Source organism: Harpia harpyja, chromosome 14, assembly GCF_026419915.1.
Source record: "Harpia harpyja isolate bHarHar1 chromosome 14, bHarHar1 primary haplotype, whole genome shotgun sequence".
Lineage (NCBI taxonomy): Eukaryota > Metazoa > Chordata > Aves > Accipitriformes > Accipitridae > Harpia > Harpia harpyja.
In genome coordinates this window covers 11,329,976-11,352,775 of record NC_068953.1, presented here as the reverse complement: position 1 = coordinate 11,352,775, position 22,800 = coordinate 11,329,976, and the positions used below count along the sequence as shown (strand labels likewise).

The 22,800-nt window shown below is 48.9% G+C and overlaps 2 protein-coding genes across 2 annotated transcripts in view; both read right to left on the bottom strand.

Annotated features, from left to right (window-relative positions):
• Positions 1-5,468, bottom strand: part of LOC128151081 (heparan sulfate glucosamine 3-O-sulfotransferase 3B1-like) — a 31,649-nt gene extending 26,181 nt beyond the window's left edge. Inside the window, exon 1 of the mRNA XM_052808097.1 lies at positions 4,886-5,468. Within this exon, the coding sequence (XP_052664057.1) occupies positions 4,886-5,337 (452 nt within the window). The 5' untranslated portion in view covers positions 5,338-5,468. The remainder of the gene's footprint in view (positions 1-4,885) is intronic.
• Positions 5,469-19,170: 13,702 nt separating this feature from the next.
• LOC128151080 (protoheme IX farnesyltransferase, mitochondrial) overlaps positions 19,171-22,800 on the bottom strand; it is a 106,286-nt gene continuing 102,656 nt past the window's right edge. Inside the window, exon 7 of the mRNA XM_052808096.1 lies at positions 19,171-21,491. Within this exon, the coding sequence (XP_052664056.1) occupies positions 21,049-21,491 (443 nt within the window). The 3' untranslated portion in view covers positions 19,171-21,048. The remainder of the gene's footprint in view (positions 21,492-22,800) is intronic.

Sequence of the window (22,800 nt, the reverse complement as noted above, 5' to 3'; positions counted from 1 at the left end):
TGCATGGTCAACTTCGAAAAGTTCAGCAGCTCAACAGGTGAGGCCATGAAACCCGATCACGGCAGACAATGTCGTCCCCCCCCCCAGCGTCGTGCTGGGAAGAACTTGTCACGTGCGTCATATCGGGCAACATGCTTGAAACGGAGCAGCGCACTGAAACCCCAGCAACACGAATAATCTTTGCCATCTGTTTGAACAACTCAACCCTCCTCAGATCTAAAGGAATGATCCCATGCAAACACAAGGGCCTCGCTGACTGATTATAACAGCCCAGCCCTTCTTTTTTGGGGCCATTTTCTTCCAAACTTTGCACAGCGGCTAAGGCAATGTCATATGGGGAGCTGCTGCAACGGCCAAGGGGGCACTGAACCCTGTGCAAGTGTCAAGGGGACCGTTAAAAGTCCCCACTCATTTAAGTGCAACACAATGCAAGGTCAGTAGTTGATTTTTAAATTTTTTTTTACATCAAGGAAACAAAATCTCAACGGGAAAGCTGCTTGGCAAAGCCATCCCAGAGAATGCAACTGTCCTTTAGGATACGCTCATTCCAACCCAACGCAGCTCACAGGAATGTGCTGGAGGAACCGGTCTTTGCTCAGACACGGTCTTTGCACTCAAAGTCTGGTTGGGAGAATCAAGACCGTTCCCAAACTTCCTGGGGCCAATGAACCTTGCGACACCCGGCGGAAACAACACGTCAAGTTTTGCAAGCACCCGGTTGTGTCCGTGCCGACACCTCCGTGCTGCCGGATCCGTGTCCCACCAGGGAGGCTGCGAAGTTCAGTGGCAATTACGTGGCAGGCATTAAACCCTTGCTACCACTGTAAAGTCGGGATTTAGAGAAAATGGGCAAATGCAGGGGCAAAATCCTGCCTTGCTCAAGATCTGCCCTTGGTTCAGCAAGGCTTTCACCCCTGAACTTTTAACCATCATCACCTTTTCGTTCCCCTGCTCCCAATCTGGCCCATTGCAAGCATCAGCACTGCACTGCTTGTACCGCCCCACACTGCTTGGGGCAAAAAAAGAGGCTCCTGGGGAAAGATAAAAAAATGAGGAAGTTTCTCATGATTCAGGAATTGCTGTGAAGCAGCACTTTGCACATTAAGGTCCCCAGTGCTTATTTAGGTGATTGGGGAGTTTAAGAAATGCATGTCTGAAGCTGTTTATTGTACACCACCACACCATGGGGCCTGATCCTGCTGACCCAAACCACCCAGTCTCAGCATGGAGAATGAATTAAGGCAGCTTGGAAATAGCAGGAAGATGGGAGCCCCAGCATTTTAAGAATTCCCCCACCCAAAAAAAGGAAAAAGAAAAAGAGGTCTCCCATTTGTGCTGCTAGAGGCAGAGGAGCTCAGGCTAGCACTGCTATCGAGGTTACAGCCGGCGTAGCCATGGCACGGGGTTTCATAGCAGAGGGCTTCAGACTCGAAATATAAATCAATGATGTTGAGTGGGGCTGGGAACGCTCAGCCCATGGCAGGAGGGACTGGGTACTACAGCCCACTGGGCCTAAAATGATTAAACAACCCCCCCCCCCCCCCCCCAACACATAACACTAATGACATGATCTTTTTTTCTTACCTTATATTAATTATAGGACAACAGGCTTTCAAGCCTCTAGTATATTTAAAAATGGATCATTGTTGCATGAAATAAGAAAGGAAATAAAAAAAATTCAACAACTTATTTTCTAGGCTTGCAAGAAACACTTCCCCCCCCCCCCCCAACCCATATAGTAAACCCATAAGAAAACAACAACTTCCCAACGGGCTGCCAGGCAGGCTGTTTGTCCGGGCAGCCGGACACATGCACGCACAGGCTACAGAGCTGAGCTCCTTACTGCTGCAAAGAGGAAACTTCTTTATTATCCAAAAATTCCAGGCGCTACTTAAAATTAGTTTGCAATAGTGGCTGGAACCCGTTTCTCCTCTGTCATGGTACATATTTTCACTTGAAGCAGTTAACATGCTGTATTCATTACCGGGGGGAAAACCCCGCAATGTGCGTACAGAAGTTATTTCCATTAGATTTCTAGCTATCTCACTATTGAAAAATCAATTTAATTTTTCCCCTCTTTTCCCTCTGCTTTTTAGGAACTGTGGTCAGCACCACTTGATGCTATTTTGCCTTTCACACAAAGGAAAAAAAACAAACAGATTTCATTTCACTTGACAGAAAATGGAGCAAGAAAAAAAGTTTGCATTCCCTCCTTCAAAAGTTATTTTCTATAGATGAAAACTTTAGACAGAGATCAGTAGTTAACAAATATGATGAAACGCAAATAGCCCAAAACATAAGTCTTCATCAAGCTAAATAAGCAAATTTGTGATGCCTTGTGCCTCTCAGAAATCTGAGAAAACGTTACATTAGAACACTTCATTATATGGCAGGAACAACTTAAACAAACAAACAAAACCTCCTAACAGATATGACCAAATTTAGCCAGAAGCCAGTCGAATAAAATATACTTTCAATGAGACGTGGGTCAAAAATTGCGTCTCCATCTTTTCGAAGCCAGGCAATTGCATTTAAACTGCAAGGACCGGGTGCTGAGAACACAAGTAACTCCCCCCGTTCCAAAGTTCAGTCAATTTGTGCAAAATTGTCTGAAAACAGACAAGGCTTCCCCAGCTCACTGCGCAACGGCTGGCACAGCAGATATTTTATAGCATTTTTAATCTGATTTTATCGGGCCATTAAAAAGAAAATACAAACACATCTCCTTATTGACATTAAGATAATAAATAAAAGTCTCATTAGAGCTTGGAGAAATAAGCACACTCTTGAGGAGTGTGGAGAAGCCAAGATTCGCTGAAGTCAGTGGGAGTTTTGAGCTATATAGTCTCTGATTTCTAGCACTGAAATTTATAGGAACAAACTTCTGCCATCTAATTCAAATTTAAGTTAGAAATAACGCACAATTACCAAACAACTTGTCTGCTGATTTGAGCAAATACGTCCTCCCCCCATATATTTTGCATTATTTAGTCCTCCCCCCCCTGCAGACAGACAAACACGCTCCGATCCTCAGGGTGAATCGTACCCGAGTGATTTCAAGACCTTCAGCATCACGTACCGCTCACTGCTTGGGAGCATCAGCACTCAGACCTGAAGTTTGTCGGATTTCAGTTAAAACACCCCTTTTGCAAAGACACTATCTAATAACATAGCAGTGTGTTTGCAGGGATAGGGCCCACACTACTTAAAATTAGGCAGCTGATCGGGTGAAACTTTAAGAAGTTACATGCAACTTTGATGCCAGCTTCTCCAAATTTAAAAATAACGCGTAGCCTTTAAATATTGACTTTCGCCCACTGCATCTGGGATAACAGATTAACATAATCATAAGCATTATTCTCTCCTTCTCCCCTTCCACCTCTTACTTGTAAAAGATTAATCAACCATTTTATGGTCTAATTTAGGTGCCTAATTAAAAACAGAGTTCAACACGTACACACCATTTTGCTAATAAATCCTGACAGGTCTTCTGTTATATGCAAGTTCTCCTTTCAAAATGCGAGTTTAATATTTTTTTTAAAACCAACTGAATTTATACAGATTTCATCTTGGTTGCTACGGGACGACACTCTGCATCCTCCACCAAAATTCTAGAATTTCATAAAACGAAAGTGCTTTCAAAAACGACTTCCTCCTCGCCAGATCTTATCCTGCATTCATTTCACTAACTGCTGAGGGATGGCAACATTAAAAAAAGACACATAAACCTAATCGGACTTGCAGGGTGGGAGTTTCAAGACTACAAAGCGGTTAAAATTCAGAACTTCACAGCTCCCATCTAGCTTCAAAGTTTCCAGCTCTGCTCGTTTAGTATTCCTGTAAACACTCAGCAGAAAGGCATATTCGAAATATTCTTGATAAAGGAACTTCACTCATAAAAGGATGAAGAGAAACATAAATGCAGTTCGATCCCGTGCTCGGCGTCCCACCAGAGCTGAGGAGCAACCATCGCCTCCCGCACACAGACATCCCATCCCATCACGCGTGGGGCTGCTCTTCGCAAAATTGCTTCTCCATCCACCCTTGCAGGATGCAACCCCGTAATTTATAATTTCTCCCCCCCCCAGCCAAAAAAGTTTCATCCCGTCCCCAAAGCACACGTTACACCGTCGCACATCGCACCACTATCCTATCCCCAGCGCTAAGCTGGAAATTGCAAGCCTGAGCAATTTATCAGCTATAAAGCTGATTATAGTGGTAGGAGAAAGTTAACGGGGAAAGAGCCCTGCGAAGCGATCGAGGAAGTTTAATCTCGAACGCGGAGCTGCCGCCGCGCTCCCAGAAGGGGTCAAACTCCCCCAAAACCTGCCTTTGCTGGGGGCAGGACCCTGCCCAGCCTTGCCCCCCGACCCGAAGGGGATTTCGGACATGCCAGCCATCCCTCAGCAACACCCCAACCCGAAGGGAAAAAAACATACGCTCCAGCAAAAGCCCTGGGAGCCCAACGAAATAAGAGTGTTACAAAAAAAAAAAAAATTAAATTAATATTTAACCTTTATTTCAAGATGAAATACGCTGTGGCTAGCACAAAGCCTGCAAACCCCCCGCCGCCGCTTGGGCTAAGGGGGAAAGCAAGTTCCGCGCCGGGTCTGGGGTTTTGGTTTTTTGGGTGGTTTTTTTCGGGGTTGCTTTTTCGAGAGCGGGGGGGTGTGTATTTAGCGGAACATTCACATTTCGCCCCGGGCGCTCCCCCGACCTGCTCCGGAGCCCGGGGCGGGCGCACCCCGCGCAACCCCCGCACCGCGCACCTCCCCGCCGGGGCGCAACGGGGGACACCCCCCTCTCCCCCGTCCAGCTCCCGCCACCCCCTCACCCCCCGTCCTCCTCCCCGGGAGCCCCGCGGTGCAGGCGGAGAGGCGGCTACCTGTACCAGGCGAGTCCCCGCTCGTAGTTGCGGTCGAAGAAGTGGGGCTCGGCGCCGACGGCGCGGACGTCGGGGTGCACCCGCAGGAACTCCAGCAGCGCCCGCGTCCCCCCCTTCTTCACGCCGATGATGATGGCCTGCGGCAGCCGCTTGGTGCCGGAGCCGTTGAAGAAGGTGGAGATGGGGCTGACGGCGTCGGGCGCTGCCCGTTGCTCCTCCAGGCTGCTCTCCTCGCCCGGCTCCCCCGGAACCGGCGGTAGCAGCTGGGGAAGCGGCGGGGCGGCGCGGGGCGGCGCGGGGGAACCGCGGGTCGCCAGCCCGGCGCAGGAGCCGGCGCAGGAGTAAAACATATAGAGCCAGAGGAAGAGCATGATGAAGAGCAGCAGGAGCCTCCGCCTCAGCGGCGGCAGCGCGACGGGGACATCGAGGCAGCGGTTCAAGCGCTGCCCCATGTGCCCGCGGGCGCACCGGGATGCATGGCTGGAGTTGGTCCGGCTCGGTTCGGCTCTGCCCGGCGCCGCATGGGCACCCCCGAGCCTCAGCACGGCCCCATAACGCCGCGCTGCGCTGCCCGCCCGCCCGCTGCCCGCCCCAGCGCCGCTCTCCCGCCGCCGGCAGCGCAGGCAAAAGCAGCGGCGGAGGCGGAGCGGCGGGGCCGGGCCGACGGGCAGCCCCCCCAACCTATCACAACGGCGCTGTGCCGCATAATGAGCCGGGCGGAGGAGCCAATCGGAAAAGCGGTCGGCTCGCGGGGGCGGGGCGGAGGAAGGGAGGAGAAGCGCTCATTGGCTGGTGAGGCGGCAGCGGGCGCGGGAAGGGGGGCGTCCCGATTTACCACAGCCTCGGGGCTCGCACCGTCGGGGACGCGGCTTCATCGTCCGCCCTCGCCCCCAGCGCTGCCCGCGGGCCCGCACGGGCCCGCGGGCAGCGCTGGGGGCGAGGGCGGACGATGGAACGCTGCGATGGTGCTAAAGCACGGATTTGGAGATGAACAGCACCCCCCCTCCGTTTCTCCACGTCACCCTTTCCCCTCCCCTCAGGCATAAGCAGTGCTCTCAGCTTGAGTGAGTGTTGCGGGGATCTCCTCCTGCCGCACTGGTCCTCCCACTCTTGAACAGCAGACCCCAAATATCGGAGCGCCCAGCCCTTCTGTGGATGAGGAACAGCGTTCCCTTTTCCGGCTCTTCGGCCCCGCTCTGGCCGGTACCCACCGCTAATCCAACACGGGCTAAAACACCATCACGGAAGGGTCCTCAGCCAGCTCAGAAGCCCTCAGAAGCCCTTTGAGATGTTCTTGCTACTCACCTTCTGGCTCATCGGTGGCTGCATCTCGGGGATGGGTGATGGGATCCCCGTAAGGGATCGGGAAAGTATTTGGGGATGAAAGGTCTAGAGGCGAGGCGGTGGTGCTGAGGCTTTTATCAGCCGCTGTCCCCTGCCCAGCACACCTATCCAATGTGACGGTGGAGCATTATCAAGCTCCAATACATTATCTTAAGCGGACTTCGCTCAGGTGTACATTCCGCCTCACCAAAGTGGGTCTCCAGCATCATCTAGTGCTGTAAAACCGCAAAGGAAGGGACATCTGTGAGGATTTCAATTTACAGACCATGGTTGGGCTCTCAGACTCTCTGGCTAATGTTTGCTAATGGGCACTTCTCTCCCCACCCTGGGTGAGCCAGGCCCCGGATTCACACGGGCAGCACCCTGGCTCCTGTGGCCTCTGGCTGAGGCACCCCGTGCGTTGTCCATTCCCCAGGGTTCCCACTCGAGAATGTTAATCAGACTCGGCTTTATCGCTAAACAAGATTTAATGATGAAATAGTAAGTTTAATTGCTAGACTAAAGACAAGGGTTCAGAGGTCCATCTGCTGTACAGACACAAAAGAGAACCATAAGACAAGATAAGGCAATTCTGGATTATACCTGTCAATCCACATTTCCCCCGGTTCCTTTAGTGTCTCAGCTAGATTAGGACGACGACAACCCAACCTTCCCACCTGGCAGGCATGTCCCCAAGACTTTACAGCTGCACACCCCGGTGCGATGGCTGTGTCCCTCCTCTGGAGGCTGCAGGACAGAAAGAGAAGTAAGAAAGTCCACATACTCCTGCCTTGTCCCCAGCCAGGCTGGGATTTCCCCCCTCCCCGTTCCCCCCACGGCTGCAGGGACTTGCCAGCTGGGGGTTGGGCACTGGGACACCACTGTATTGGGGGCATCTCAGTCATTTCCTCCTCCTCCTCCTCAAAGTATTTGGATTTACCTATTCTTTTGATGTGTGTTGGCTTTTTGATGAGCCACACCTTTCATAGCGCTGCATTTTCTGAAATCCCTGCCTGTACAAATACCTGGTGAGATCTGTCACAGGCCACGTATTGGGAGTAACATGTAGAGACCAAGCACAACACAACAGCCTGTGAAAGCCGAATTAAGAGCGTTTGGCCAAGGAGACCCTTCCCACCACATCATCAGCTCTGGGACCCTCCTTTCCAGGACCGGATCGTGCCAGTGTTTTCCAAGGAACGGCGGGGATTTTGCACACTCCATGGAAGCACCTTAGTCAGCATTCATCCAGCAAACATGTAACTTAGCAGCTTCGATGCATGTGTGCAGCATTTCTACCATGTTTTTTTCAGAAGATGCATAAATTTTTGTACTGAATTAGCCTGCTTTCAGACCACTGTTGCTTTAAGTGCAGAGCCAGGTTTTGCTGGAACCTCTGCCTTTCGTTTTAAACTTCTGCTCCTGAACAAAAGGCAAATCTTTTCCCCACCAAGGGCCTTGATTTTCTTGTGTGTGAGAAGCAACAGCATGATGCTGACTTCTTCATATATCAGCTTTACATCAATTCATGAAAAGTGTCGCGCCAGAGTGACTTGTTCCGATCACACTGGCTGTGGTGTGAACATCTTGTAAAATCACAAACTACAAACTAGAGTTTACAAACTAATTAAACCAGGCAGATTGAAGAGCGGAAATAAGACCCTGAGATGTGTATGACTTCTCCAAAAGCTGCTCAGTGGGTTAAGACAGAGCTAAGAATAGTGCTTGGGCCACCCAAATCCCCATCAGTGCCACTGGTCCCCATCCTTCCTGGGACCAGGTATTTGCAAAGCAGATTTTGGGATGACACAAAGAGATCTTTTGTGCTTCAGCTATGGAATCAAACAGTGACCAATTCCAAAGCATTTCTCTGCTGTGGGATAAAATAGATGGCACTGCTGGGCGCTCTGTGGTATGAAGGGCGATACCAACCAAGCAGAAACGCAGTTGCAGGAGGAATTGCTTTCTAGTTTCTCTCTGTGTACTGGTAAAGCTCTGCCAGCTGGCCCAGACTGGTAATTGTGAAGAGAATTACAGAGGACACTTCTAGGCAATGCATGAATCACAGTTGTGGGCAGCAATTGTTCCACAGGTGACACAGGCTGGCTCTCCTGGACCCGGATTTACTCATCTCTTTATTCAGTGTTTTGTACAATTCAAAACAGAAAACCTGCTGCTTGTGCGCAGAGGTTGCTCCATTGCAAGTTCCTACACCCACGAGGTAAGAGGAAAACCATTCAGATGGAATAATTCTCCTTGTTCCTTACATCCACCAGCACCAGCCAGGATAACATCAACAAAATGTCACAGAAAGTTTGGTTTAAGCCCTTAATATATGTCAGCCGTAGCTTGTAAAAGTTGGATTGGCTTTTTAACAAAAATAGCCCCAATATAGGTTTTATTGTAATTGTATCTTCAACAGTTGGACGTCAGGAGTTTTTTCACTGGAAAAATGGAATGGCAAACAGGTAAGTGAACAGAAACAGCATCGGAGCAAAGGTGGGTCAGGAGGATGGCTGACATCACTTCGTCTGAGCTCTCCCTGGAGCAGGGGGCAAAAGGGGGGCAGGTTTTGGCAAGTGGCTTGGGAACCAGTTATGGCTCCATCCTCCAGACTGACCCACCTGCCTCCAGCTGGAGCCTGCAGGTCTGCTCGGCAGGGCACAGGTCTCCTCCGTACCTGCTGCCACCTCGAGAGCAGGGCTCCGCCAAGGTTCACACGCTTGCTCTTGGCTCTTGTAATTTGTTTAATGTCCCACATGCAGCAGTTTTGGCAGGAGCACGTGTGTTGTGCCCCACTGATGAGGGCAACAGAGCAACAGGGGCTAGACTGTGAAGAAATCGGGGTTGGAAAGAAAAGGGCACAAACAGAAATGCAAGACTGGGTTTGCTCCGTGCTGTTGCTGCAGAGCCCTTGAATCATAATAGTAGCTGTCGTGCTAGCTGGTTAATCAAAAAACTAATTGAGCTGCATCAGTACCATCTCTGGATCCCTTTTCTTGATGATTGATTCATTACACAGACAGCACTGGGGAGGTGCAGCTCCTGACAAGGGGTCATGGTGGCACGTAGTGGAGCACTGCTGAGATAAGCCTGGAGGGTGCCCAGCTCTGCAAAACACACTTGTCAAAACAGGGCAGAAAGCAGAGAGCCCAGCACACCTTCAAGCTGAGATGATCAAAGTCCCCAGTGAGGACAGAGGATGGGTCAGGTCTGCGGGCTCACCTTGCCAGCATCCACCCTGGACAACTCTTGCCAGGCCATGTGCCCTGCAGCTGCAGTCATGTGCTTTCCAGGATCTTCTTGGAGTCTGACACAAGGCAGCATCTCCCAGTGCTGATCCTATCCTGTTGGCCTGATGCTGAGTTTCACCTTGTTGTTTCATCTCTTCCCAACTAGAAAATCCGTACATCCTTTCAGCAACCGTTATTTTCCTGCCACTGAACAGGCCAGTTCTGAAATGCTCAGCATCTTCTTTCTTTCTTCTGAAGTACAAAGACTTGTATGTCAGTGACAGGGCACACACAGCTCTGGACACAGCCAGTCCTGCTGGACTGAGAGATAGGAGCAGGTACCCAAAATCAAGCCAGAGTGCTCTTGGTCCCAGTCCAGACAGGATGGTGTTTTCCATGACACAGTCATAGTTCTGTTTGGAGAAAATTCACCATTTCATGATGTTAATCAAGTGCATGTTTATGGGAAAATAAGGCATTCTGGAGCGTGTAACCCTGGAGTGCTGCGGCATACAGTGACCTGGCCAGAGAGGAGGTGACCAGCCAATACCACCTCCTTTTTGGGAACATACAGCACCTAGCACACTGAGATGTAGGGCTTTGATGTAGGGCTTCTGTATGCTATCGTGTGTCCTCTGCCACGTGTATATATCTATAATGGTTTTTTTTGTTCTTATTGGTCTTTTGCAGTACTCTGAGATGTTCCTCAGTCATAGGTCCATGTCCCCAGCTCTTGCCCTCTTGCAGGGTCCCATGATGAGAGATCCCGCATATCTTCATTCTACTTCTTCCACCCTAAGAAGTCCTCGGTGCTGTCCCCTCTCTTCGTCTCTGTCATGTGTGTCCTTTGGAGTGCACCCTGTGGGCTGGTGGACTGTAGCTATTTCGGAGCAGAAGGGAGCTGAGGATTGCCGATGTATAAATCTTGTGTGTCTGTCAGCAGCCTCCTCTCCTTTTGTACTGCAGCAGCTCCATCACTGCACACATCTGCTGGACTCATATTAATGTCACGATAGTGAGGTAAGAGCTGGGGAAAAGGGCCCAGAGCATTTGGGATTTTATCCTGAAAAATGCATGCGTTAGTATTAACCCGTGGAGGCAGAGCTTGCAGTGAGTGTTACGTGGGTGAGGATTACTGGACCGGCAGCCAGTGACCATCCCAGCTGCAAAGAGCCAAATGGCGAGGCTGGGCTACCCTGGGGGTGAAAGGCAGTGGGGTGACTGCGGGTAGCATCACTGGGACTCAAAACAGGTCAGCCACTGGCAAGGAAAGTGCCCAGGGCTTTATGCAATCTCTCTGCACATAAGCCCAAGTGCCACGTACTGCTCTCGAGCCCTCAGATGTGGTTCTGTAACCACACCAGTGCTCAGGGACATCCCAGGGACATCGCTGCCTCTTGCAGCATTTTGCTGCTGAGTCCTGGGCGTGCTCCCACTGGGGCAGCGGGCAGCACCGCTGTACAGATGTAAGAAGAGATCTTGTTTCTCTCAACCTGAAACCATTTCCTTTCCCCCACTGCCCTCCCTCCCCTCACCCCCTAATTCGTCCCTGGGGTTTTAATATCTATTTCTCCAAGTGCCACGGGCCAAATTTACTGCTCGCATAACTCCACCGACTTCAATGGAGAAGAGCGTTTAGGGTGCTCCAAGGAGGCGTAAGTAGGAGTGATGTGATGGAATTGAGTAAAGGAAAATATAGTCTGACTGTCAAGAAGAGTTTCCTACCAGCAAAATCTATAGACTGTGGAAGTTTCCCATGGGAACAAGCAGAAACCAAGTTGCTGAAGTCATTTTAAAACAGCACAAGAGAATAGGAAATCAGCCCAGTGACTGGCCAAAAGGAAAGGCGAGATGACATAATGCTACTTCTCCTTCTCTAATTTCTGTGGCTGCATTGCTTTGTCCATCGAATTATTTTCATGTAACTGGATTTCTCCTTGTTTTTTGAGTGATGAGACGGCCCTTGCTGCTTCTGGAGATGTTTCAATTCCTCTGCTAAATTCTGTCCTGGATTAAAGCAATACCCACTGCAGCCCCTGTTAGTCCTCCTGTTATTCCTGCTGCTTGCAAACCTCTTCTGGGGTCTTTTCAAACTTCTTCCCTGACTTACCTGAGTCTTTGGCTCCAGTTCTTTACTTATGTAGCTGTACAAAATGAGTCAGTCTAATTTGGGAATAGTGGCGGGGCTCATCCAGGCCAACACAGAGGCACACTGGGCTACAGAAGCTATCAGACACGGATCTGTAAGTTTCTGGCAAGCAGGAGAGAGACCAGGGATGAAAATCTTCCTGTCTTCAGGGATCATTCAGGTAGATTCCTGGTAGATCATCTGCTGGAAAATCATAAAAGCAATTAGCACATGGTGAAACACTGCTTTCCCTGGTGACTTTTGGTTCTGATAACACCTGCCTGCCTATTTTGGGCTCGGTGTATAAAACCAGGTCTGCACATGCAGTGGGCATGCCCAGCTACCACCTGGTGGCTTTTGCAATCTCTTGCCCACAGGACTTCCTAATGTATTTATGAATGACTTAACATTCGCTCACTGTCTCAACATTAGCAACTTAAAGCTCTACTGCTAGCAACCTCCTACCTCGCTCAGTTCCCAGATAATTACAGATTAGAACCGGCTAATTTTTATTTTTGTAAAGCTGTCAGAGATCTATATTTGTTATTATTGTCTCCTAGGTTGCCAGTTGCATAAATACATATGTAAAACCTCCTTTGATCTCTAAGTATAATGACACAGATTTATCAAATGTTTGCCTTTTTCTGTCTCTTTGAAAAGGCTGATTTATGGAGTGCAGCCCCTACCTCCCTTCCTCTCTTGAAATATGAAGTGTTTGTGAGCAGCCAAGGTAATATTTAATATCCTGCCAAGAATCCTTTGCACTTCCTAACAAATGAACTACAACCTAACCAAATGGTTCACATCTGTTTAGCCTCTTCTCCTTTTTAACTAAACAAATTAGCATTAGAATACCTGGGAGGCACACAAAGTCCCTTTCTAGATGACAGAACACAGACAATTATTAGCAAGGGGAGTAACTGTACTGAAAGGAGCAGGCATGGACCTAGCAGATGTTTTCACATCTCCTGTAGTGTCCATGAATGACCCGCACCACAGAGGACATGCTGCCACGGCCTTTTGAAGTGGGCGAGGAGTCCATTCACAGTCCCCTTCTGAATGAAATTAAAGGCAGCGGCCTCAGCTAGTTAAATGTTTCATTCAAACCGCTTCCAGCAAAGATAAGTTTTGCTGGGTGTTTTTCTTCCTCCCATAAATGGCTAAAATAAAGAGCATTGCCCCACTCCTCCCCATCCATATGCCAAGCTTGGCGATAGTGTCCTGCTCAGGAGGCAACAGGCAGTTCTGCTTTTATTTCTGTTTTCACCAGTGGCTTCTCATCACAAGAGCATCAAACCACCCAGCCTCATTGCCCCTTCTCTCTGTGAAATAAGGTATAATGGGTTATTTGGGTTTTAGGAGAATCGCAAGGCGCAAATGAACATCTGCAAAGTATATTTTGGTTTATTACAGGCTTCTACAGTCTACACATAGGCAATTACAAACTCACAGCCCTCCAACCACGTGGGGCCTTTCAAGCACCCCTGTTCCCGCTGGAGTCTCAAACACCTTTTAATCAGAGGTTCAGGAGCAGGTTTTGGGGCTGAGGCAGGATGGGATGGGGTGAGATGGGCTTTCTGCTGAGCGCTCATTTAATTGGATTCATCGCTGGAGGAGGGAGCCAAATGAAACACACGTTTTATTAGGGCTAACACTTAGCTTTTGTTGTAAATGTTTTGAAAAAGAAAACACTCTAAAGCCTCACAGAGATACTGCTATTAATATATCATCCGAATAACAAGTGATTAAAACCAACAACAGCTACTATGAAAATGTGGCTTTGTAGCACTGGACCGCATGGGACGCAGCAGGGAAAATCATTATGAACACACCAGCGGGGTGCAATTATAAATAAAAACAGCTCTGTAAAGGCTACAAAACCAGCAATAATCAGTCCAGTCTGTGGTTTAGTCAGGGCTAAAGACATTTACGGAAGGTGCTATTTATTACCAGAGACAGGGACACCACTGGATTAAGGGGTGCAACTTCAGGATAAGTCAACAGAGGGAGTTCCCTGCCATCGCGGCCAAGTGAGACACAGCCTGCACATCCCTGCGAGCAGCCCGGATCGTTGCATGTCCGTCTGTCCATCCATCCGTCCAGCACGGCCTTCCTGCAGTCCCCACTATAAGCAAAGCCAACGAAGTGCTGGTGGTGCTGCAGCAGCATGCAGAGTCAGACAGTGTCTTTGGCACGGGGCACGGCTCTAAGGACAGATCCCAGCAGGGCTGAGCCCTGCAGGTAGTTCATACTGTTGTGCTTCTTCCAGTGCGGTGGCTCCTCATCTCACCCATGGGCATTTTGTGAACATCCCCGCGGAGCAGTCCTTGCAGGAAGCCCAGCAAAGCTGCTCCCAAGCGGGAGCGTGGGATGAAGCACAAATGCTGTTGCAGATGCTGGGTGACGCCTGGGGACCAGACCTGCCAGGCAGCAGAGCGGCAGCGCAGAGGACAGACCCCTTCCCATCCCCAAATGGAAGCATTTGTCATCTAATGGCAAGTCCTGGAGGCAATGCCCGGGCTGGCCGAGGTCCCCGGGGCTCCCACGGGGTGGGGACAGACCTGCACCCCATGCAGTGCTGTGAGTGAGAGCACAGGGGAGAGCCGCTGCGGGAACATCTGCCTACAGATGCTTCTGCTATGCTCTTCTCACTGCTCATTTTTGAAGCGAGGAGGGTTAATCAGCCTCACTCCTGATGTATCGCCAGCTCCTGCCAGTCCTTGTTCCCACTGAAAGGCAAGTGCACGTAACAAGCAGACAGTGGCCCTAGGCAGCAGGCCAGGGGCATCAGACAGGGGAGAAGAGATCTAAATAATATTCCTCTCTCTGCTGCTGGATGATATGTGGCCCCAGGCATCCCGCTTCCCCTTGGCATGCCTCAGTTTCCCTTCTGCGCTGGCTGGCATAGGTTTGGTGCAGGGATGGCCAAGGGCCAGCATGTCGGTCAGCCAGCCCTTCGGCTGCTCTGCAGTGCGAGTATCTGTACTAACCTCCAAGTTCAGCTGATAAACTCAGGCTGTTCCTTTCCCCGGTTTGGATGCCGTCCAGCAGCTCCCCTGGAAGCATGGCGGAAATGCCTTAATCACCTCGTTTGTGTCTCTGTTTCAAGTTTAATTTGATACAGTGCCTCCTCTCCTCAGCCAAAAAAAAGGATCCTAAACATCTCCCAGCCTTTCTCGGCAGCACAATTCTTGATCTTTCTCATTGCTTAGAAAACAAAAGATGAGTCCCCGTGCCAGCCACTTCTTTCTGAACGGGCTTCGACTGCCATGTACCAGTCTGCATCTGGGCAGCCAGTTCCCGTGCACTGGGACGAGGGTCGGCGGTGGAGCCCATCCTGCCTGGCTGGAAGCTCTGTCCTCCCCTGGCACCATGGTGTGGTCTCTACCCCACGCCACCACACCCGCAGGGATGCCTTTTTCCTCTTCTCCCTTCTTGCTTTTCAGTGGAGGAAGATGGGCAAGATGACCCTACTGATCACAACTAGGGACAGTTTGGTCAGTCTGGGAGATTGGAGCCCTTCTGTTTCTGATCGCTTGGGGCAATTCCCCGAAGTCTGTGTTTCTGTTTAAGAAAAGACACTCCGGCTACAGCTGCAGTTTAGATGGGTATTTTATAGCATATATTTCATGAAAAAATGTATCTAAGGAAGCTGTAGTTACAATAGAAAGCGTGAAGAAGGGGAGCAGTGGACAGAAAGCACCTTGCCATGCATCCTGGACTGAAAAACCAGGGGAAAAAACCCTCAACCACACACACTTCTGAGACACGTGAAAACCTCCCTTCAGGTATCGCCATCTGCCTCGCTCCACGGGCAGGACTGAAGCAGGGCTCCTAGAAAAATGGTAATACAGGTATGAACTTAAGACAACTTTCCCAGTTCTAGGGGAAGCCTCCTTTCCAGGCACCTCTTTTTAGTCCTTGTGCTCCCCTAAAGCACAAGGACCATGGCAGCAGCTCCCCACGAGCTTCCCAGTATGGTCTGTGCCTACCATGCTCAGAGCATCACTTTGGAGAAGTCAGCAGCAATGAATGCTTCAACAAGCATTCAGGAGCGGTAACCTTTCAGGGACTCAGGGAAACACACGGTACCTTCCCAGAACGGATAAATGCACCAACCTGAACCCGCACGAGCCCGCTAACAAATCGTCAGTTCTTGCTCCAAGGCCTGGAGGTGCCAGAACTGGTTAGGAGCGGTAGGAAAAACCTCTCCACATTGTGGGAAAACAGCTCATTTTGCCAACCTTGTTCTGCGAAACAGTTGAACTGTGCCTTTTTGAAACACTGGAAACTAAACCCCAGCCTGAGGCGCTGACCTAGGCTGGAAAATCTTCAGTGCAAACAGTTGAAGTCTGGAAGCAGAAAAGCAGAGGTGACGGAAAGTGTACAAGGCAGAGCTGATGAGAGATGTTCCTGCCAGGTCTTTTAAACACATGTGCTTCTGAAGGCGGTCTAAATGGCTTTGGGACACTGCACACATGCTGTGCTCGAAAGACCTCCTTTTCTTTGGGTCAGGGAGAATTTGACCACTCTGGGCCTGACAAGAAACAGCCTTTCGGAGGGGGAGGCATCCTTGCGACATGGCAATCCAGACCAACGCAAGCTCTAACAGAGCACAGTAACTGTCTCACATTCAAGAAATACTGCAAGCTCAGTTGACAGAAGGGTTTGGAAGGCAGCTCCAAAGCTTGCTAAATTTTGTGTTGAAGCCCTGAAAATCTGTAGTACATTTATTTCAGAGGGGACTAAAAAACATTGATGGAACCACCCAGTAAGTCACAGTCTGAGGGACTCTCATGGAGATGGGTCCTCAGCAATGACACTTCTGACCTCAAAACTCAGCTGTCATCTTTGACTGCAAATTAACAACACGCTGTTTGGGAGATGATGAACATTGGAACCAGACTCGGACTTGGCTTTAGCAGGTCCAAGGGCGGGACACACACCTACGGGGTTCAAGCCCTGATCTGCAGGACTGACCTTCTCCATGACTGGAAGAAGAAATAGCAGCACCAAGAGGCAAACAACTGACCCACGGCCACGTTGCCAGCATGAGTGGCATCCTGCATCCCACGAGCCCTCGCCGGGGCCGGCTCTTTGCCTGGTTAAGAAATACCATGATTAGAAATGCCACTGGGGACAGCCTGCAACGGAGCTTCTAGTATTACCACTTCCAGCAGAGCTGCTTGGTAGGAAAACAGTGCTGATATTTCTGTTTTAAAAGCAAAGTGTTCTGTAGACAGCCTGTATTTCCAAGGGAAGGGTAATATCTAATCACCTCTGGAGAGCGACCAGGACAACATGCTTTCTATCTGTAATGATAATGATTTCTAATAGTATCGCTCTGTTTCCATTCCTACTCTCGTGGGATCGTCAGAACTGAAAAGGACGTGTGTGTTTTGTGTAAGCCTTGAAATGCCGTGGCCTGGCTGAGTGGGAAACGCTGCTGGAGCCAGGAGAGTGTGAATGTGTTACTCTGCTGGGGCAGATTATATCAGAGATTGATACAGGAAGTGAGAAAAAAAAAAACCCCAGTGGGGGAAACGAGAAGGGAAAGAGCTGTGCGCACAGGGATTGGGTTTCCTCATTCATGCTGGAACAAAGCGCAGAGCCCCACCAACTGTCTGGCTTGCTGGGATGCCTGCCATGCTGAGGTACCGCAAGCGGGTTCACGCAGGACCTGGGGGCTCCTTGCAAAAGCAAGAGCTCAGGGCAATTTGCAGTCGCGTATCTCACCTCCTCACGCTGTCCTGCAAGGCAAGCGTTGTGCTGAGATTAAGTAATTTGCTGAAGGTCAGAGCAAAGAAGAGATGTGGGGGGAAATCCAGTGTCAGCTCTCTGCAAATGCTCCTCAAACCATTAGCCAGCGCTCTCTTTACAGGGCCCTACAGAATAACGGGCATGGGACTGACAAAAACATGAGCTGTTTACTTGTCCAACAAGGCGAAATATCATCGTCATCCCTATTTTACAGATGGAGTGCATTTCTTCAGCAGAGATCTGGAAAGAATGAAGATCCCCTGAGCCTTAGGGCTACTGTTTTATCCACAAAACCACACAAAAGGTTTCAAATCCAAATAGACTAAAACCAGCTTCATGCCCTTCAGTCACCGGCTCAGATTCCTCTGTAAACTTCAGCACAGGCTTCTGGTGGTGCAACGTTGCCCGCTGCAACAGCAACACTTAGATGGGACCATATCAGCTACCAGCAGACCCAGGGGTTGGAGGGACATGGCACATTGCTGCTATTTTTTTCACTACCACATATATAGCAGGTATTCTCCAGGAGGGCCGTTTCATGGGGAGATCCTGAATAACCAGGATAACAGGATGACAAACAACCTATATTCAAGTTCTACAAATGGGACAAGGAAAAAAACATTGCAATTCTATGTAGGAACTGCTGTTTCAGATTCAAGGAGCCGTGCAAAGCCTGATGCATGCACAGCCCAGGACTGAGATGCAGGAAGCCCAAGTTTAACTCTCGGCACTGCCCCGGCTGTGCAAAGTGATCACAGCAAGACACTCTGATGCACCTCACCTGCCTCTTTCCCTGCAGAATTTGGGCAGCAATACCAGCAGTGCTGGGGTGGGGATGGCTGACATTAATCCTCCAGGTAGGGTCACAAGGACCACAAACACCCTTGGATGAGGGCAGACAGTTCAATATTTTTTTCATTTCCGTAGTGGTACCAGCAATGTTGAAAAGGACATCTGAGAGCACCTACTGTACTATCCGTCTGCAGCCAAGATTTCACTTTGGCAATGTTTTTACTTTCAAAGCACATGCAACAGCAAAAATTCCTAAAGGCAGTAAAATGACAGTAGATGGCTTCATCCATACCTGATGCATGGCCATTTTGTAGCAAAGCAGAGAACACCTTCTAGGTGAAAAAAGGCTTTTTTGTTTGTTTGTTTGTTTGTTTTTTAAAAGGTATTTCTTACCTTTAAATCCCAGATCCACTCATTCTAAAACCATTCTTTCTTTCCAGGCCAGACCGACTGGGTGTGGAGATGTTGATGCAACTTGGTGACCTGCATTTTGCAGACACTCAGTGAAGATTATAAAGCTCCTGTCTAGCCCTAAAACCTGTGAATATTACACATTTTGGCCCAAGAAAATAAGATGACTGCTCTTCAGAATGGAACCACAGGCATGTCCTTGGGACCTTTAATCAAAATGGAGTTTGTCAGGACAGCACCCAGTACTTGCAGGCCATCCTGAAGCCTGGCTCTATAATGACTTAGGAGAAAACCACAACCCTCCTGCTCCAGCACCACTTTCTGCCTCTGGGAGCAAAATCTGTGGTTTTTGTGAGCCATCTGCTCTGTTCAGGCTCCTCTCCCAGCTAAAGGTTGACCAAATTCTTTGGTTTTGCACAAACCCTTTCCGCTCACATGCAACTTAGTTTCAGTGTGCTTTTTGCACAATAAACCAGTATTTCACAAGCTATCCTTGCTCTTTCAGTGATCAAGAATATTTTTGCTGCGAGAAATGCCACAAAACTACCAAATACCTCTGCAATTAACTGAACTGTACCTGAGTTTCAATTATAAGTGAGTTGTTTAAAACAGATTTTGAGCATTCATCTCTCTTTTTGTACAGTACGCGCTTTATTGCAGAGAAGACTGGATGCATTTTTAAAACAAATTCAGGAGTTGCACAGTTTCCAGACGTTTCTACGACATGTTGCCCACAGTAACTCGAGTACAATGGAGTCTGTCAGACAAACAGTAAGAGGGAACTCAATCTTGTCATCTGCAATCACTTGAGAGAGTCAGAAAATCTTGCAACCGATTATTTAAGAGCCATGTAAAACAGGTGGCTCTGCTCCTGCAAGCACCTCCACTAGCAGAACAGAGGTTAACCGTGTCACTCCTGATTTACACCAGTGTAACTGAGACCAGAAGTCAGGCTTGTATCATGAAAGCAGCCAGTGAAGATTTTATGTCAGCGTGATACGCACGTGGTGGCAGATTTGTGACGTTTGCTGAAGGGCTTTATTCGGGGTCAGATTAGAGGCAGTGTCTCCCATTTCAGGTATTACTGTATCTTTGGATTGATGCACAACCGTGCTGCCCAGTCCCTCTCCACATGGGAAAGAAATCTTGGCGTGAAAACACATCAAGTCATAACAGGCACTAACTACCACAATAAACTGTAACACAGTCTTTGTCTACGCTGGATGCTGCTATGTCTGGAAGCATCCCAGCGGGTCACAGCCAGCCCCAGGTAGGCTGAGGGTTAGCCACAGCCCTGTAGTGGGATCACAAGCACATTAGAGTGTGGCTAGAAATGTTCTTTAGCATATCAGTTAACAAAGATAATGCATTTTCCTGGTGAGACCATCCATAATAATTGCCTTTGAGAGATACTGGCTGCATCAGCAATTTGAACATTATAATATTAGATAAAAATACCCAATGCTTTTTTCTGTAAAATGTGTTTCCTTACCGACTACATACCCCAAAAGTGAAGCCTTCTCTCTGAGCCACCACAGTGTGATATTAAATACAGTTCAAACTGTTGATGCAAGTCCAGAGCTCGTCCGAGGACACTGAGACTGAATAGGCTGGCACAAGACACGTTAGCATAGAAAAGCCTTAAAACTACTAGACTCTGAGAACTGGTTTTCACCTCCTACACCTTTTCAAAGCGTCACTGACATAAACATTAATGGCAATTTTTACCAGTCGAAGGTCTGACACACAGGGCTCAAACTCTAATGATGTAAAACCACACGGGAGTCAGAAATTCCCTGTGATGGATGTACAGCAGAATGGTCCAGGATGTGTTCAAGGTATACACTACACAATAGTGGTTCATCTGGAGGTTGTTTAAATGCTGATGTGCAGTGTGCTGAAAGACAGCTTTCTTAGTCCTTTAGCATTGTGCCAGCTGTATGAAAACTAAAAATCTACCGGAGTGAATGGGAACCTTGGGAAAAGTAGCTGATTGAAAAAAGCCTCAGAAACTGAAGGCTTCTGTGTAATCTCAGAGCAGGGACGGCACGGATCGAGACAAGAAGAGTGCACCCAACCCACCATGTGCCTCAAAGCTTAATTTGGAAAGGATGCTTGGGAAGAAGGGGTGATAAATCATTCATCTGTCGCTTCCTGATGGCTTCGCCAAGGCTGCCAGTGTTGGCGGTTACTAAGTGTGCGCATGTGACTTGCTAACTAAAAACCTATCCACGAGATGAGAGACCACAACTCACGGAGTATTTGGAAGGTCATCCCAAAGTGATGTGCTTCTGACATAGGTTAAATTGTAATCCGTGACGAGTGAACGGGCCTAAGGCCCGTGAATGCTTTAAGCTCTCGTGTCTATTCCCTTTCAGAAGAAAACAGAAAATTATCGCATAAAGTGGTCGCTAGGCACAAATGATTCTTCTTCAAACAGATCCCCACAGGTTTCCCCCTTGTAATTACTAAAATATACTACCTGATGTGTCACGAGGATGACAAGTAATTGACATTTAAGGCAATCTAATTTCCATAGCCCTCCCATGACTTTCACCGAGCGGATCGCCTTTGTCTTCCTTCTCTAGGAACGATTTCTTGCACGTGAACATGACAAGCAGCAGCATTGGCAAATGCCACAGACTGCAGAAGAAGAGCTTCCTGGAGCTGCTGCGGTCTGCATCCCTGTAGAACCGAAAGCCGAGGTAGGAGATGTAGAGGTTGATGGGGAGCGAAATGACGGGGAAAGTCCACGTGGTGATGTCAAGAACAGGAGCCACCGTTGAGAGTCCAATTAAGGCCAAGCAGTGACGCAGAGCTACCCGCCTGCACAGCCCCGGGTGGGTGACGGACATCATACAGTATCCTCCTCGGGAGTAATCTTCCCGCAGACCCCAGCTCAGGGCGTTGAAGTGAGGGAACTGCCAGGAATAGAGGATTCCTCCTAAGAGTAACGCACCTGCAGTAGGAGAGAGAGAAGGAAACATGCATTAGAGGGCCACTGCAAGAAGTGCTACACAAATACCTCAGCAGATTCGGGCTGTATTTGCAAAAGAGCAGCGCTATGAACCTGTTACACCACTCTATGCAGAAGACAAGGCACGCTCTGTAAGACATAGGCATGCTCTGTTTTTAACGGCATTTACATAGGGTTGTGCACGGTCGTTCTTCGTTTTTGGAGCACTTAATTTGAAAAGCATTTCAACAAGTCACTTCCTCCTAATGAACCATTGCTAATTGGTTTCTGCACCAATTCAGTCTCTACCTGAGGGAAGATTGATGGAAATGAAGAAAAGCTGGGCAAGAGACTGTTTTCCTGGGAGCCTCTAACTTCCACTCCTGGGTTCCTAAGTTGGTGCATCCAGAGCAGAGCGTCACATTGACCAGAAACAGGGAGCTCTGCTCAATGACAGCAGAAAAGGAGGATAAGCTGCTTCTTCCTGAGAACTGGGAAAATACCAGCACCTTGGTAGCCTGAAGCATGGCTGAGCTTTCTGTTTGCCCATTGTGTGAAGGGAGGGAATTGCTCACGGTGCGGGAGCACCTCAATCACAGACCTCGGGCAGGCGGCAGAACTGGCAGAAGCTGCTAATGAGGTGACAGAAGATGGAGAACATTTTACTTCTTCAAACCAATTGCAGGAATTTCTAAGTAGTTTGACCAAGTAACTCTATTCACACCAATTACCTACTTTTACATTTAAAAAGGAGCTATGGAGGCATCACAATTTTCCACAGCTATCCTTGGGACATGGTACAGGGCTTATCGAGGCAGAAGCAGCTTATATGCTGATTTTGGCGAGCTTCAAGGAGGCCCTCAGAGTAAACTCCCTTCACTAATTTTGTCTGAAGACACAAAAAATCCCCCAAGGCTGTTGCACATTATGAGCATTCCTGGATTTTCCCTTTGTTTCCCCAGCTCCCAAACACTCTGCTCCGGCATTAACACTTTCTTTGCATCTCCCTGCCACCATGAGCTCATTCTCTATAGAAACTACTTCTCCGTTGGAGCCACATGTCTATCATTTTCTTAATGACTTGATAGAAACAGAAACAGCAACACTTATCTGCACACAGGTTAATGTATTTAAATTCTTCCCCAAACATTCACTTCTCCCCCAGCAACTGCTCGGGCTCTAACAAAGACCAAGTCACTGTCTTCTTTGAACTGCTTCATGGTTCATGTCTTCTCTCCACCTGTTCTGGCTCTATGCTCCTTGGGGCTGTGCATGTCTAGTTCTTGTCTTAAACAACACACCATACACTGGT